Genomic DNA, 18,810 nt, shown 5'->3' on the forward strand with positions numbered 1-18,810 from the left:
GGGGTGTAACAAAGGCTCTGTAGCTCAGGATGGTAATGTACTACTTTTTTTACCTCAAAGACATTTATTTGACTCCTGCCTGTTCTGGATTTAAGTCTTATTAAGTATCATAAGTGAAATTTGCTATAACAGTCTGAGCTCTCTCTTTAATATCGAACAGAATAACTAGTTGTAGCACAGGCTACACCAATCTAAATCACACAAACCTCTTTTTAAAATTGTCCTATTGTGTCAGTGGAAGGTTGAAGCAGGAGGGAATTTTTTCCTTGGAGAGCACCCACATCCTCTGTATGCTTCCCATACCAGCCACTGATTCTCCCTGTCAGTGCTTTGCTGTGTCTTTTGTGTCACTAGGCACAGTTTCATGCTTAGCTTCAGTCAAATTTAAGCAATACATCTGACCCTGCTAATGGGGCAGAAGCATGGTTTGCCCATTGAGGTTGCAAAGACAGTGTTGCACATTTACAAAAATAAATGGGCTAGATATTTTGAGAAGCAGGAATCTTACAAATAAATTCCCATTTTACCAGAGATAAACCTGGCAAGAAAAGAGTGGCATTTCTGTGCGGTTAACGCCATTGCCTGTCCTCCTTCCTACAGAAGCAACACTTGTGTTTGTTGTGATCTGACCCAGATGGGATATACATTTTGTACAAATGTGGTTTGACATGGGTGAGTTAATTTTCTGGGCAGCTCAGGATTAGGGAATTGCCCAGTATTCCCTTTGCTGTCTGCTTGCAACCCCCTCTTCCCTTTTTTCCAGTCCTTCTCATTCCCACAAGGGTTTGGTTTTTTTTGCATTTGAGTGGAGCTCCAGTGCAGTGATGAACTGATCCCAGAGCAAATTCAAAGTGCAGAATCTCATACTATTTAGGCTTCCTTTTAAGCACCTCCTCCTTGGTGAAGCTGTCTCACCAAACTTATGTTATTGTGAACAGTGTACTCACATCACAGCCCTACACACAGAGCAGAGGAAAAAAAAAAGCATGGCATTCTCAGAAGTCTACTGGCAACTTGGACATTATTCACTTCCAAAAAGCTTTTAAATATGCTATACATGAAACAAAAAAAAAGGATGATGAGCTGTGAAAATACTCATTTAAGAAGTTCAGAATCTTCTACAAAAGTGGCTGAAATTGAGTTATATTGTGACAGAGCTTTTTCAGGGAGGATCACATCTCCTCACTTGCTTGTTCACAGAATCCCAAACCAGCAGGTCTGGTGTGCACAGAATACCTGCTGAACTCGACAGTGCAGTTGGGGTACAAGTCCAATTTAGCATGCACACAGCTGAGCTTGGTGACACCCCAGTAAGTTGAGGTTCTGCTGCCTTTGCTCCACTGATGGGGGAGAAAACCTATTTCAGTGACCCCAAAAGTCTCATCAAGCCCAGGTCATTTTTTGCTGCAGCTTTGGCCTCTCACTATTCATGACTTCTCTGAAGCAGTTAAAAAAATGTGCCTAGACTTACGTTTTAACTGAGTAAGTTGTGCTGTTACAACTGTTGGGAGCGGTTGGAGGGTATAAGACAGTCTGTCTCACTAAGAAACAGTGGGCCATGATGGGACTTGCATAATCTTTTGGCACTGTTAAGAGAATAGATACAGGGAGGTTTCTGATTATGTTTAAATTGGTTTATTATCATGGCATCATTTTTTAATGGTTTTTTTGTTTTGTTTTTTTTTTTTAAATATGTGAAGAGTCAAATAGAGAATATAAAAATTTGGCTTGCTATGCCAAAATCATAATAAACTGTTATAAAAATAGCTCATTTTGGTCCATTTCATTGTCTTCTGAGGCCTGGTACCAGTTAAAGGCTCCTAAAAATAATATTTTGTTGTTATTATTTCTAGTGAGACTTTACAGAACTCACCCTAATAAAGCCCGCGTTCAGCCATTTGTCTAGTTAAATTTGTAATGTAGGAACAATCTGCTTTGGGAGCTGATTCATCCCTGGAGGAAGTGGGTATTGTAGTCAGTCAACAAGATTGCCCCTACTTACACCACAGATAAATGTGTTGCTTTGTCCTGACATTTCTGCTTTGCAATGATTTCACATTCCAAATTATAAACCTCTGAAAATTGTAGATTGTAATAAATGTGCTGACACAATTTCAACTGTTAGAGTAAATGGCATTGCTCTAATAATGAAATAAAAAATCCTCCTTAATCCCATTCTTTCCCTAAAGTGGTGTTTTGCATTAGCTATGGATGAAAAGACAAACAAGTACATGTATATTCAATAATAATGTCAGCTGAGTCAGAGAAGAATAGGAAATAAAATGAATTCATAGCACCTCTGAAGATAGCTTTCTGATACAGGCAGTTTTCTCTTTGATTTGCCCTCATTGACAGTATTCATTGTAAGTTTAACATTATTAATAGCTGGCCCGATCTTCATAACAAATATACTCTGTGATCTCCAGTCTGGGTGTTGCTGAGGTTAACAGTTACATACAGCAGAACAGATCAAATGCGTATTTACAGAGATCTCTCACTCAAGAGGGCCTAATTTCACGTTCAAACCATCCAGACAGTGTTTGAGATAGCTATAAATACAGAGTTCCTGCATCTCAGGGCTGTGAGGCTGAAATGGGTTACCTCTCTAGGTATGACAGTGAAATAGTCACCTTGGATTAAGGTTGCTGGCAATCTTAAAAGCCCTTATTGGGCTTTGACCGTGATCAGATGCTACTTGCTTATAAATGAGAGTTAATAGAAACATTAAACAGTACAAGCTACTGTGACCCATGTCTTCAGAATATTAAGCACATTTTAAAATTGTGGAAGACCATCTAGTCTTCTGCTTTCTGTAAAATATTACCTTTTGTAACCAATATCCTCTGGGAGCAGGTTATTTGAACCCTTCAAGATTCTACTTTCATTTGCACATACAGTGTATTTTTAATTTATTTCCTCACTTCTCTGGCTACCATATATTTATTGTTGATACCATACTAGTTTCTCTTTAATTATTCCATCTGCCAGGAGTGTGTGATGCATTTTAGAAGCTGTGTGGTTTAGTTGTTTAACCTTTGAGTTTTGTAACTGAATGGGATGACATATTCTTCATTTAGCAGAACAAGCTATGAAGAATTATATACTCCAAGTGATAAGCTTGGAACTGCTAAAGAAATACCAAAATCCAATTTTTTTTCTCTCTCTAGTCATCTGAACATCCATTAGTCTCTTGAAGGGAACTCATAAATCCTGCAAATTTAGTTTATCTGGAACCAACTCTAACAGTTGTCCTTCCTACTAATCATGTTTTATATCCATTTTATATTTTTCAATATTCAATAAACATGTCTTGTGCTTACTGTACTTGTTAGAAAATGTCTGCAGTATAGCCTGTATGAGGACAGTTATTAATCAGCCATTTCAGATGGCTGTTTGGTTAGTTTAGTAAGTGTATCCATTTATCTTTTTTATGTTTTCTTCTTTGTTCTTTCCATTTATCCAGTATGGAATTTCGTTTGTCCTTTTTCGTTTATTTCTACCAGGATATGTCAAAAAGGAATTTAACATGTAACAAATGAAAAAAAAAAAAAAAAGCCCAGTAGCTGGAAAGGAAGAAAAAAACCCCACTACCCTTTGGGCTTCGTTCATGAAAAGATCCTTTTTATTATGTCCTCTTAGATCTGCATTAAAAAATAATAAGAGAACACATTATCTAGCAGTGCCGCTTTAAAGCAGCGGATAATTTACACATTAAAGTGAGATGTAGGTTTAAAAGTAGGAGTGTAGGATTGAATTAGAGTTAAGAGACAGAATGATATAGTCCTGTATGAAGATGGTCTCAGTTTCCTGGGGGTATTGTCCTTCTGGTGTGTAATGAGACTTGCGGATAACAATCTGGGACTGTGGATAGATCAAGGTACAGCGATATACTGAGAATAGCACAGCAAGTAATGACACTGGGGAAGCAAATGAATGTGTCTACTAGATAAACAACACTGAAAGTTCCTGTTCATCACCAAAGTCCAGGCCTCTAAAGATTAATATTTCATGAAAAATTCCATACTGGGTTTACATGGCAAGGGTTTGGAAGCAGGGAGGGATGCAGGGGGGATGACCCCGCGGGGAACCTACACTGGAGCAGGGGAAGAGTGTGAGGAGTCCTCCCCTGAGGAGGAAGAAGCAGCAGAGAACACGTGTGATGAACTGACCACAACCCCCATTCCCCAATCTCCCTGCTCCACTTGGGAGGGAGAGTTGAATTCAGGTGTACAGTTGAGCCCAGGTAGAAGGGAGGGGTGGGGGGAAGGTGTTTTAGGATTTGGTTTAATTTCTCATTACTCTACTCTGATGTGATTGGTAACAAATTAAACTAAGTGCGTCAAGTCGAGCCTGTTTTGCCTGTGACAGTAATTGGTGAATGATCTCTCCCCATCCTTACTTTAACCCACGAGCCTTTAGTCATATTTCCCATCCCCTGTCCAGCTGAGGAGGGGAGTGACAGAGCAGCTTTGGTGGGCACCTGGCATCAGCCAGGGTCAACCCATCACAAATTCTTACTTTTAGAAGATTCTTTACCCATGCTGCAGTTCTTACTTTTATGGGTTCACGTATTACAGGGAGGCATCTGCCATTTATCAAGACATTAATGACTAGTAGTTATGTGTCCAGATACTTTGTAACCACTGAGCTGCCCGACAACAGAGGTCACAGAAAGACAGATGACTTACAAACCAGTTTAAAGACCTCCTTGCACTTTCTCATTTTAAGAGCACCAGTAGGGCTTCAAACCTTTTGAGATTTCCACGTCAGGATTATTGTCCCCTCTTTAAAATTCCTTGTACCAGGAGGCTTCCATGATTTACTGGTAGTCTTCAAACAGAAAAAAAACTTCCTAACAGAACATCCATTGATTGCTACAGTTATTTAAAGGCTAACAATAAAAAATCATAGACTTCAGTCTCCATCAAGGCAGAAAAGAAACAGTAATTGCAATTTGCAAGCCTCTTGCTGTGGGTAAAGGAGCTTGGGCTGGGGGAAAGGAAGCTCAGCAATTTTAGTGGCTGTCACAGCGGATCTGGGTGAGATGTGCCAATTCATCCGTAAGTTATCCTGTGATAAGAGAATTTGTCGAGGTGAAAAGATGGGTGTGAGGTAGGAGTGTGCCCAAAGGAATATCCATTCTGAGGAGGACCACCCGATAAAAGCGTGAATATATGAGAAGCTATATGGGAGTGTATTTGGTGGCTACTAGTCATGTCTTTCTAGGTAGACAGACCTCCAAAGAAGAGGCCTTTTCTGCCAAGATGTAACAGCAAATAGTATGATTTCTTACCCCATATGTTTTGCCATACCCAAGTCTTGGACTGAAAAAGAAGTAGTAATACGAGTGTTAGTATAGTAATATGGATTACTCAACTCTTTTTTCTGCCAAAGGAAAGGAAGGCAGTACTGGTTCAGCCACATCTTCTAAGAGTTTTCTTCCCCTTTAACCAAGGGCAGGGAACAGTCATGTGAGATTTCCGTGTACTTAAAAATAAATACATAAAAATGGGGATATGAATTAGCAGATTCGTAGCTTGGAAAACGTTTGCTCTGCCTTCAGATACCAACAACTGTGAGGTCCCATCAGACCTCACACAAGATCCTCCTTTTCTTGCTATTTTCCACACCATTCTCAGTTTGATAAGATGGGAATTGGTACCAGCCTCCAAGAAGATCAGTGATGCCCTAGATGAAGAATAAGACATGGACTTTTTCCCAGTTTAACAGTCTCAGAGCTGAATTTCCCTTCCACCTTCTGGTTTAGAAATATACATAGGTATATATGGTAATCACTGTGAGACAATGTACAAATAAAAGAGGACATGAAAGAGGAGCTGCCAAACTTTATGATGGATGAACCTCAGAGTCATTTGTTCTCACCTAGCATCACACAGGACTAATACATACATGAAGTATTCATCAGTTTAATTATAACATCTGATTTTGCTCTTCTTGAATTGAAAGGGAGTTTTTCCTCTGACTTTGCTGAAGGGTAGATTCAGCCCATTGTATATGAAGTTAATTCATTAAATGTAATTCTGTATTATTGTCTGTCTTTTCAGAATGCTTGAGGATGATCTGAAACTCAGCAGTGATGAAGATGACAATGAACAGGTAAATACATCTGTATAAGTGCATAGACCATATAATCTGACAAAGTTGTTTCATCAGTTGAATGTGATTGTATGTTGGTTTACTATATTTGAATCAAAAGCATTTTGGGATGCAGCAGAATCCATTAACTTAAATCTTGCTTGTACATAGAACCTCTGTGGAAGGAAACTTATTCTCAAATAGGAGTGCATTTTGTCGGTTTTGCTGAATTAACTTTGTGAAGTGGATTAAATTAAACCAAAACATAACTTCCTAGCCTTGGAATTAGAAACCACACATGGCATCACCAAGGAACAGCTAATGTGCTCTGCATTTCTGTCCCTCGTTGTACCAAACTGTCTCTGGAACAGCGTCCACTTGTTTTGCACTTAATTTCTGAAATTGATTACCTTTTTGGAAATGGGTGTAAAATGACCACATAAGACCACCAGCACAACTGTAGAGTTGGTTTGGGTTTGCACTGTACAGTTGCACCTGAGAAGATTGGGTGTGTAAGTTTTATTCCAAGTCAGTGAGTAAAGGACAGGGAGTCCATAGTCAGTAATCCAGTGATTCCCATTTGTGAGAGGGGAAAATCCTCTGTGTAGCTGTAAATCAGTACTGAAACTCTCTCAAGCTATTTGGGATGTTAATGAAGAATCATTTTCAGAAATCTCGCTCATATCATTCTCTATTCTTCCCACTTTATAAATATTTATGGATAATGCTTGGAAATAAAGCTGATGAAATTCATATTCTTAACATTCTTATCAGAAAAAAAAGAAAGAAAAAACAGATTTTGGGTTAAATTCCTCCTTCGTGTTACTTTATATATGCAGTAGGCTCAAATGTTTAGACATCTGCAGTGGAGAGGAGGGTAATGCTATAATTCAGCATAAGATCATCTGTTCATCCTGGGAAATGTTAATTATAAGTTGATCTTTCTTTCTTATTTATCTTTAAACCACCTAAATGTTCTCCTTCAAACCACCTAATCTGCCCTTTAGGGTCATGCCAGGAAAGATTTACCTTCTGGTGTCAGTTGACCCCTTAGTCATACAGTCAGTATTTTTTAGCTCCAAGTTAGACTTGCGCTCTCTTCTGAAGCTGAAAGATCATAAGCCTGTACTTGTGCAATGTTGTATTGTGTAAACATGGTGGCCTATGAAACCAGCAGATTTCCTGATCTGTTGGAAACTTGGACAAATAGTCCTGTAAAATGACATTATGATACTAAGATGTCCAAAATATAGAAATGGAAATATATTATCAGGTGGGAGTTACTTTTGTTTTCCTACAGTAGTAGTTTTCTCATGACTTAAGTAGACTTACTGCAAATCTATACATTTTACACTACTAAGATAAAATCAAGCTGAATGAAGAAGCAAATGCCTGGACCAGTATTTGCTGACAAAAAATCCTCAGACTTGAACAGGTGTCATCTCTGATGTTAACCCCAAGCAGGAAAGACGTGGTTATGTCTATACTGCATAGAGGAGTGTAGATAGCTCTCAAAACATCATTGCTGTTATGTGGTACATGTGTGCCTCTTACCCAAAGGCAATGTCAGGCATGTGAACAGTGTCACACTCCTCCCAGTTCAGGGGCTGCGGCCTGAGTCTTTATGTGGTGATGATGTGCCCAAGCTGTAGGAAGCCTCATACTGCACCAGAACTCCATGTGGCTTTCCAGTAACTCCGTTCACAGCGTAAGCTGCAAATAAGAGAGCACAGTAAGGACCATTCATGTAGTTTCTCAAAATTTTATAGTATAGAGATGTTTTTCCTTTTCATAGAATCATTTAGGTTGGAAAAGACCTTTAAGATCATCAAGTCCAATTGTTAACCCAGCACTGCCTTATCCACCACTAAACCATGTCTCTTAAGTGCCACATCTAAATGTCTTTTAAACACTTTCAGGGATGGTGGCTCCACCACTTCCTTGGGCAGCCTGTTCCAGCGCTTGACAACCCTTTCAGTCAAGAATTTTTTCCTAATATCCAATCTAAACCTCCCCTGGTGCAGCTTGAGGCTGTTACCTCGTGTCCTGTCACTTGTTACCCGGGACAAGAGACTGACCCCCACCTCGTTACAAGCTCCTTTCAGATAGTTGTAGAGAGTGATGAGGTGTCCCCTGAGCCTCTGCTTCTTCAGGCTGAACAACCCCACAAGACTTGTGCTCCAGGCCCTTCACCAGCTTTGTTGCTCTTTTCTGGACCTGCTCCAGCACCTCAGTGTCTCTTTTGTCGTGAGGGGCCCAGAACTGAACACAGGATTTGAGGTGCAGCCTCACCAGTGCCCAGTACAGGGGATGATCACTGCCCTGGCCCTGCTGGTCACTATTTCTGATACAAGCCAGGATGCTGTTGGCCTTCCTGGCTGCCTTGGCACAAGCTGGCTCGTGCTCAGTGCCTGTCAGTCAGCACCCCCAGGTCCTTTTCTGCTGGGTAGCTTTCCAGCCACTCTTCCCCAAGCCAGTAGCGTTGCCATGAGTTTAGTTCCACGGATCCTCCTTCTGGCTCTTCTTGTAGATTGGCATCACATTTGCTAACCTCCAGTCAACTGAGACCTCCCCAGTTAGCCAGGACTGGTGATAAGTGGTGGAAGGTAGCTCCATGAGCACTCTGCCAGCTCCTTCAGTACCCTTTTGGCAGCGTGAGCTTCATCTCACTCTGAGTGATTAGAATTGATTCAAATCTCCTAAGCTCTCTGAAATATCTTCTTAAGAAACAGATTATGGTCTGTATCTTTAGGGATTCCAAACATGAACACTTCCAATCATGTCAAAAAATAAATTAACTATCTGGACAAGAAGCACACTGAGCATATTTCTTAAATGCCCTGCACTTCAAAGAAGACCTTCACCTCTCCTGTGTGTGGTTGCATTGCTTTTATTTGTAGTACAAATAGAGAGTATAGACAGAGTTATACACATTATAGGAAAGAATCCTGCAGCATTTTAGGTTTCCTGAATGAATGACTGTATGGGTCTGTCCTTTGGATTTTTGTCACACGCTACATCCCAGACTAAGGCCTGCTGAGCAGCAGGGCTCTGCTGCATCCCTCATGCATTACACTGGCTGTGCCTTCACACTTTAGCAGCTTCTGCCATATCTCTTTAAAGGAGTATTGGAAATGGCAAAAAAAGGTTGATCTGGCCCACTGGTCAGACACATAAACATCAGCAAAGTAACTGCAGCGGTTTCTGATAGCAAAGTGTATTCTCCAAAAGGTATATAAAATATTCATTCAAAAGGGACAGATCAAGGCAATTAGAATATATAAATTTTACAATGTTTAATGTTCAGCTGTGGAGCCCAAGGTTAGAAAAATACTTTTCTGGTTTTTAACATAAAGATTTTGCAGTCAAATGACCATTGTAATTCAGCTGCACACACACGTGCATTCTGACAGGGAGAGAAAAAATTAAAACTTTCAGCTCAAAACTGTTCTAACAGTTTATGCAACATTTCTATAATGAAAATGGGTTCCATGGAATCATTATCCTTACAATCTTTCTGACTTTTTTTACTATAGGCTTGTAGCCAGTGTGAGGCATGAGCGCTAGCATTTACTCATTTTTATTAGTAAAAACATAGTATGTAAAAATAAGATTTCTTGTCTTTATTTCTACTTGTATTTCAAGGAAATTAAAATTCTTTGAGAACAGTGGTCAGTAGGGAGCCCTAAGATTTGTTCTTTGAGAATTGCTAGGGACTTTTCAGTCTCTACACAGCAGGGGCAGTAGTGACACTGATCCAAAATGCACCTTGATCTCAACTTTTAGTGAATGTCTGTAGTGTCGAGAGAGTTTGATCTATCTGCCTGTCTTCTGAGAGTCCCGGTAGTCCATTCGTCATGATGGAAGATTGTTAGAAGCTTGTCTGCAAGAAACAAAGCTCTTCTGTCTTACCCTTTCCCTCCTATGAATGAGTACACTTATTTCTGCATTTATTTAGGGGTTCATGGACCTTGTGCTCTTTTAGGTGTTAAACCTTTCCTTCCTTTTCTCCCTGAGGAGAAACCCAACACACAATAGCTACAGTCAGTCATACAATTGAGAAGCTGAACCCAGTTTCTGGATAGGATGAGAACTACCAGGTTGAAATCAGTGGAAGGTATTTATTCTATAGATATTATTAGCAATGCTGTTACTAAACATGCTGCCCACTTTTGGCATTCATTTTTCAGACAGGATTTTGAATAGCAGGAAATTGTTCCTAAGAGGTATAAAAATGATCTGGAGAAGCCTCCTTAATGTAAGTGTTAGGTCTTTTTTGGTTCAGGCACACATGATGATGGCCTAGCAACATCACCAAGAAAAAGCTTCTTTGAAAGGAGGCTCTACACTTTAATTTCACTCTAGAGGGCTTATGAGGCTTCAGCAAGTGAGAGCTGACTAGAAATCCAAACTACTAGTGCCAAGCTGCTGCAAATTGAATGGAAACCCTGTGTATCCCTCTCCTTTTAGACTTCTGGCAGCTGTGGGCTAGATGCAGAAGTTGTCAAGTGAGTTTCTTGGGGCTCTGGCAGGCAGGAAGTCCAATGAGATGTTCATTGCAGACTTCAGATATGTAGAGCTTTGGACCATCTTAATGATTACAATAGTGCATGAGGCAAGTTACAAGTCTCTCCACCCCAGCTGCAAACTTGTGTTGTCACATTTTGGGCCTCACTTAGAGAGACCGCAGTTACCACCTACATGTAAATACACCCCACAGTATCTTCAGCGCAGACACTTTGGAGCTGGCTGTATGACACATGGTTTGTCCCATAGACAAAATGCTGATTCTTATGTCTCATTGTGGGTGATTTGGGATTAAAGACACACAGAAAACGACAGGTTAGATCTGGAATCAATTTTCATTTACAGCTGAGAAGCAGTTATTGATGCTGTACTCACAGTTCAATAAAAGATCTAAAGATATAGACCTTGTGTTTCTCTTTCAATATAAGCAGCATAATCAGTGTCAAATGTTTTTACAAAGAAAATTGTATTGACAGTTTTATTAAAATTGCTGTCTTTAAAGTTCTAAGTTACCCACAGTTTGACCTACTTGAATGGTTTTTAATATGCACACTGACCAACCCAATAGATTTTATGTCACATATTTATAATACCAGTACACATCTGTGTAATGTATTATTTGAGAGATATTGTTACATTTAAGCATCACCTGGATTGTAAACTCCTGTAGTATTGTCACTGAGAGGAATATTGGCATATATATCGGTATTGCATTCAGAAGTCCTATTGCCCAATATTTTTAGATTGGCTATGAGAGATGTAGTCAAGGCAGATGGCAGACATGTTGTTAGTAAAACTATTAAATGACAAGGCATTTCAGAGATGCTAATGTTAATACTCTTCTGTGAGGAAAGACAGAGCTTTTAGATGGCTTTATTACTCTGTTAAAAAAATACATCAGAAATTAGGAAGAGTGGTGAAGATTTTTAATTAATAGCCCATTTCAGCTGAAAGAGCTTAGATAAAACACAGGTTAGTATTTTTGTTCTTTAAAGCACCTCTGTATAATTCAAATTAGCTTTGAGCTCAAAGGCATCCAAATGAGTTGTGCCTGGATACAGTATTTTAAGTAGCTGCAATATACCCAATTTTCTTCAACCAGCTCCTCTTTGTTCTTCTGCCTAAGGAATAGTCCTGTTAACCTTTGAAATGCGTACTTAATTTAAAGCACATTGCTAGCATTCTGTGTGTTTTTGAAACTTTGATACTAGTTACAGACATACTCCATTTTCAGTATTTTATGTATAAAGTGTTTTTGGCGGAGGAAATCAATAAAATGTTTTTCCTATCTACTTGATTTTTTTTCCTTCTTTCCCTTAATGATTGCCACTTTATTGCCACTTCTCTGATAACCATATAAAGAGAAGACATGCACATAATCCCTGGCTCTGCTTTATCATTTGTATTTTACACAAATGGAATTTTTTTTTGCTAGGTTATTATTAGGTAATTGTGTACAAAATGTTTCACTTTGTAGCTCAGCCTAAAAAGGTCATCAGCCATAGGCTGAGCTTTGAATTCTTACAACGCATGCTGAGCTTTCAAAGCCTTTCTTCAAGTTAATATTTTTTTAAAGTTTATGGAATTCTAAGACACAGTATGCCTTCATCGTATCGTGGAAACACTTTTTAAAGTAGAACAGTGACCACTTTTCTTGTAACAACAGGTATCCTTTCCTGTTGTAATTTTTCCCATTTTTAGCTGGATCCTGAACAAGCTGTTTACCTCCCCAAGGTTTCTCTACATTTCCATTTATTTTGTTATCAGCAGAAAGGCTGAAGAACAGCTCTTCAGTAATGACATCAATACTGCACACACAGGGAGAGAGGTCATCTTGTCAAAGCTATAGAAAAATCAGATGGATTAGGATGAAACTAGGTGCAAAGTAACTTTGATAGAGTCTTTTAATGTAAACAGTTTATCTGTCACTGGGTTTCATTGAAATCCCAGAGTGATGCAGCATCAGTTGTAGCCACAGCAGTGGCAGTATTTTGATAAAGAACCCACAGCCTAGTGTTTAAGATCTATAATCATGTTTTATAATTGTAAGGAAATGTTTTCATTAAGCCATTAATGAAAACAGAAGCTATTAGGATAATACAGTAATTCTCCAACCTTGTCAGTCTATAACCATGAAAAATCCTTTCATGACATTATTTCTCTTCTTGCTACCTCAGTCCATTTTAATTGATATTCAAATTATTTTATTCTGCACAACACTAGTTGAAACAACCATATATCATCAACTGTGTCATCAACTGTGTAAAACGAATAGTCAAGCTTCCCGTAGACAAATCTTTGGTAATAAGATATTTGATAGCTGACATGTCTAAGGTCATCATTCACGTGGTAATGACATAGGTTTGTATCATATATTTGTTTATTATCAGCAGAAGCTTTCAGTAATCACTCTGAGATCTGGGCTGAACTTGCTGCATTTATGAGGAAAAAACATGCCACACCACTGAAATACACAATGTTATCAAAAGCTTTTAACTTGTTCAAATTCACAGAATCTCATGTAATTGTTTCTGCACATGTTGTTATTGTAGAGGTCATCCATCTGTGAGGAAGGGGATTAATACAACCCTCAGGACACATGGTTGCACAGTACTACAGATTGACAATGATACGTTTGCCCCTGCAGGTTGCAGCCATGCTCTTACCTGGACTCTGGGATAGGGACTGCCCAAACCAGCACAGGAACCAGAGGAGCCCCATCCCTCCTACCGACTTACCTTTCCCATGGGTTCCCAGTATGCACTGCTAGCTCAGTGTCTCAAAAACCCTCCCTCCCAGTAGATAAAATAACACACAAAAAGGAAATACTTAGGACAGGCAGCCCTAACAAAGGGGGAATTAAATGCCTTAGTTGAAAAGGTGGGTAAATACAGCTGCAAGAAGTCCTCTCCTCACTTTGTCACGAGTAAGCAGGCACTTCATAGCCCCTCAGCACTCTCTTAAGCAGGTGCTTCTCTTGGGTTTAGTTTTTCATGCCACCAGCCTGGAGCAGCCAGACTGTCTCAGCCAGACGGTAAGACACCACTCACCTGAAGGAGGAGCTTTAAAAAAACTTGATGCCTCCATCACTAATTAAACAGAGGTGGAAAGGCCAATTGTTCTTCAGTGTAGCCATAAGGACCAGACACTGGAGATCTGCCAGCCTTTTTGGAGTGGGAGGGAGGATGAAAATCCAGCTTTCAGTCTACGAGATGGGTCATGTGCTCTGTGTGTGTGCATGCTTGTGCACACATTGTTTTTTGTAAAGGAGTCTTTATTATAAGCATGGAGGAAAAGTATATTTCCCCAGGGCCTCTTGCTGTTTATGCCACTAATGCAAAAGCCCTGTATTGTTTTGGCAAGAAGCAGAGGCAGCAGCAGGTGAGATAATTGATTGATGCCCACATTGTCGTTGTTGTTGTTAAGAGAAAAGCCAGACTTGACCATCCTGTCCTATAAAAATAAATCTGAAGTCTGGTATCTGAGGGCCATCTTAGTGCTCAACAGTCGCTAATCTGACCACATAGGAAACATTTATCTCCCTTTTCTCCTCAAAAGGAGAGTGTGATTTTTATCATGAATGCTTTGTAAAGCGTTTTGGTAAAGAAAGTGTCTGGCTTTCTTACACTGGCCATCTGCAGTGTCACTCTTTTGTAAATACCCAAGGAACTGACTGTGAACTTCAAAATCTAAATTCCTGGGAGTTTTTTACACCAGTAGAGGATAGTGCTAGTGCTGGCTTTGAGACTGAAGGGGTTGCAAAAGTCTGAAGGAGGGACTCATAGGTGGCCAGAACAAGCATAAAGCAGGTGATGAAAAGGGCATGATAAATCCAGTAATTAGCTTCTGTCAGCCAGAATAAGGGGAGAAGAAGTGAAAGTTGATCTCCCCTGGAGGTATTCCAGAAGGAGAACAGTAATGAGAACTAAACACCTTCATTTTTCTTACAATAAATTCATCTGCCACTGCAAGGTTTGCTGGAGCTGGAGGTGCTCCATGCTGTGCTGGCAGGATGAATCTTCCCACAGCAGACCTTCTGCCTGCACGCAGGGACAGGTCAGGACCGCAGTCTGACAGTGCAATTGATTTGGACAGGGTGCTCTCACAGAGAGCGTGCCTGCTTTACAAAACTACCAATTTCATGGCAGTATTTAGTTTATTTTTTGGAGATGTGCAATTTAGTAATTGTCTAAGTCATCTGAGCAATCTACTAAACCAGACCAAGGTCAGCAAAGAGTTATTTCATGTGTATTTACCTCTGTTACCTCTGCTGCCTGTTTGTAATAGATTTAACATTCAGTATAGGTGTAATGTTCAGTATAAATTAAAATCCTTAAAGTCTCTAGTCCTGCACAGGAAATAAATGGGTGGTGTGAACAATAGCAACATCAATTCACGTCTTCCCAGCACTGCCGCTGCTGGTACTCTTTGACTCTGCCCTTTTGCTTCTCAAGTCTAGGGAACTATTCATTGATTTAGAGTAGGGAACAGACTAAGGAGAGGACTTGGACTCCCAAAGGAATGAGATAAAGGCCTTTGCCACAAAGGAAAATCTAAGGGCATAAACTGCAAATGAGCAGGGGTACAAAGGGCTGTTTCTGAGATGTCTGCCTATCCTCCTTTCTGTTTTGACATAGCAAGTTATAACTCATGTGATCATTGCAAAAGTAACAATCGGACGTTGCACACTAAAAGTACACCTCATTGTAAGACATCGAAAATGTCAGCACTGTTCAGGTAAGTTTCAGGGATGGAGATTCAAAGAATTACTCTCCTTCGGTTAGAAAGAAATACTAGGAAACACAGGTTGTGGAATACATGGATGGTGGAGACTGTCTGCAGCTGCACAGTGAGGTCACAGGATGCTCTTTGAATCTAGCCTTTTGCTGCTTATTTCTTGACGGAAGTTTAGAGAAGACTTTCTGTTTCTGTTAGAAATGTTTCTTAAACTTTTCTCTATTTCTTTTGCCTCCTCCAGATTTTAATCATGTGATTAACACGTTGAAATGTGGCTATGGAGTAAATGAAACAATTAATGGATTTTTTTTATTTATTTATTAGTCATCTGGAGGGTTGACCCAAGCACATGTTTTAGGAAAATCATCAGTAAATAAGACAACAACAAATACTGAGTTTTATTCCTAACTAGATGTTTTATATTTTCACAATAGGGTTATCATCCTAGGTCATTTGTAATGAATTTGTAACAAATTATTTGCTAGGAAATTATTTTTCAAACCAGAATTTCAATTTAATTTATTTTTTTTCCTTAAACTTGGACCACTCAGTACAATTTTCCCAACTTTTTCTGTCACCATGGTTGTTATTTGTTTTCCAAATAAAACAATTCTGAAAAATCAGGCCTAGGTCTAGCCAGGAGTTCTTTTCTCTCCCATAGAACTCTGCAATGACCAAGTCAATTGGTATTATCAGAGCATTTGAATCTATTAAACTTCATGAGACATTGATTAGCATTTGTAAAGCAACTTGACAATGTTTTGTAGGACTACAAAAATAGAATCAGTAGAATTTGTAATGTCATATTACAATTTCTCCTTTGTTGGACGGAGGTGTCAAAATTAGTGCAATTAGGAACTTCCCATCTAAAGCATATTTTAAAGATTCCAGCATATATCAAAATAGCTGGAGGAGAAGGGCACTATTTTGAGCCTCTTCTGTCAAGGTACATTGTTACTAAAGTCCTAAAATAGGCATACATGTTATGTGAGTTATCTCTGAAATAAGTCCGTTCACTGACAGAATGTCATAACAGTTTGTATTGTAAAGTTCACCAAAGACGCTGAGTAAACTAAAGCCTGTGCGACGAAAGCAACAATGTTCATAGTACCCACACGAGCTAATTTAAAACTAGCTCAGGTATGTCTACACAAGCAACAAGCACTCCTCAGGGTGTAGTATGCATTCAGTGTGGTGCTCTTAATCTCCATTTCTTTAAAAAATATGGAATACTTCTTCAAGAATGGGAAGTGGCCACATTTATCTTACATATTTCCTTAGTTTGATTGGCCTGATGGAAATGTAGGGATTTGGGAAAAAATGCTGGCAGAAGCCCAAATATATCTCTTGTAGCTCGATTAGAAGCAGTTTGCTTACATCAAGGATGAAGGTAACTCCTAACCCACAGACAGACTGGTTTAGATTTGGTCACTTAAACTCTGTTTTTCATTTTACCCAGCCTCCACTGCACCAATTGAAATTAAATTTCCAGTATTTCAAGTATTCTTGAGCATCTCTCTGTGAAGCCATGAAGGTTACTGCATTGCTCAAAGCAGTGATGAGAAGCTCTCTGTGGTTCAAACACAGTGAGAGTTCAATGAACTGTTCTGATTTGTAGATACCACGTTTGGTAACTTGATATTTCAAAAAATAGATCTTAACTGATCAATCCCACTTGTTCTGCTTCTGAAAGAAAAATGCTTATTTTTTAAAAATACAACATGATGAGGAGAGAATATTCTCCGTTGTGTTTGGTCCTAGACATAGTAACGTTGGACTTGTCCTCGAGGTGAGACTCACGTGGAACATCACACACAGATGGAACATCAAATACAAGGTTGCCAACTTCATGTCAAAGGCAATTAGCAAGAAAGAAATACAATCTCCTCTGTTGACATCAGGGGACAGGTAGAGGAGAGTGTAACGAATGAAGTAAAGAAGGAAAAAAAAGGAACACAACACACATTCACGCATGTATCATCACATTCTAATCCTTCAGCCCTTGAGTTTGGGCTTTCTGATTCCCAGCACAATTCTAGATGGTTTGTTTGCTGCACACTATGTTCTTCTCCTCCACAGGAAATCATAGCACTAACTGTATCATTAAGAATCAGAGCACAATACAGTGCAGTTGACAAGTAGTAGGTTTTGGTTCATTACTTAGGATCACAGGTAAGCATTCTCTGTAAATAACAGTATGGTGTAACTTCCAAGACAAATTACAATCTACAAAGATATATGAAAATATATGTATATATATAAACCTATATATATAACTCAATTAATGTAGAAAGAGTCTTTGGTTTTATTATATTGTTGAATTGGGTCTCCAAGAAGTCTCTACCTACAGGACAGGAGAACAGCATCATGGATTGTGAACTTAATTCTGTTGAGTCACTTAGCAATTCACCCAAGTATACAGAGCTGGTTAGAAACTGGAAGATTAACCTGAGTCAGATTTGCAGGAGCTCATGAAAGAAATTAAAGCATGAAGGCCTTCCTTCTTCTGCCAACATATTCAATGGCATGAAGTGCCATCTGTCTCCCTCTAAGAGACTCTTTGAGGCTCAGCAATTGCCTTCTTACATGGCTGATGTGCTTCTCAATCAAGAGGGTGAGGAGGCATTCTTAAAAAACAGGTTTTTTCTAATTTCACTTTCTCAAAATCAAATACTTACCCCTGAAAATCCTGGATTTTCAGTTATGCAACGGCAAATATGTATTTTATTTGGGTAGCAGACACTTTCACTGTAACACTTGACCAAAAATCTAATTTGTCTTTTGCAGATGCTGGTTATTTTACTTTGATATTTTTGAGCCAGCCTCTTCTCAGTTCATTCACCTCAGGTCTTTGTAATGCAGCAAAGTTGTACTCATTGAAGTACCTTTTCCGGTTCTTTCTATACAAAAGCCAGTCCAATAATTGATAGTAATTGAGAAAAGCATAATTTTCTACATTTTTTGGTCCTTGTGCACAATCTAGAAGCAGTTTGTGCTTATTCCCATGTTTACTGTTTTGTGTAATAGTTAAATACCTGCTAAGAAAATAAGTTTATGGGTATATCCACACTGCAGATCATGTAAAGCACAGTGTGGTGGTTCTTGAACTAAAGCTGAAAGAGCTAGTGTCAAAATCGGGTGTAAGCAACATAAGAGGTAGGAGTCATTTGCAGTTTTAAAAGTCATGGGAAAACATCCCTGGGCAAATATTCTCTAATAGATGATCCCCTGTATCTTACTGCTTTTCATATATTCTTCATCATCTTCCTTCTTATTCAACATGAGAGTCAGCTGTTGAAATATCAGGTCTTAGAGAGCAGAGGCACAATTATGGAAAGGCCATAATTGTAAAATAAAAATCAGAAGGAAATTGCAATTAAAGTGGAATGATTGTCTGGTTCACTCTGGCTTCCATTTTCTAATCATCCTAAATTATTTTAATGCATGTTT

General features: G+C 39.1%; 1 protein-coding gene across 5 annotated transcripts in view; it reads left to right on the forward strand.

Annotated features, from left to right (window-relative positions):
• AFF2 (AF4/FMR2 family member 2) overlaps window positions 1–18,810 on the forward strand; it is a 342,188-nt gene that overhangs the window by 240,777 nt on the left and 82,601 nt on the right. For all 5 annotated transcript variants that reach the window (XR_003993337.1, XM_030498544.1, XM_030498546.1 and 2 more), the window contains one exon: window positions 6,066–6,117. Coding sequence is in view for 4 of the 5 variants with exons in the window: in XM_030498544.1 (XP_030354404.1) it covers window positions 6,066–6,117 (52 nt within the window). In the remaining variant the exon portion in view is untranslated. The remainder of the gene's footprint in view (window positions 1–6,065; window positions 6,118–18,810) is intronic.

The sequence above is a fragment of the Strigops habroptila genome, chromosome 9, assembly GCF_004027225.2.
Source record: "Strigops habroptila isolate Jane chromosome 9, bStrHab1.2.pri, whole genome shotgun sequence".
Classification (NCBI taxonomy): domain Eukaryota; kingdom Metazoa; phylum Chordata; class Aves; order Psittaciformes; family Psittacidae; genus Strigops; species Strigops habroptila.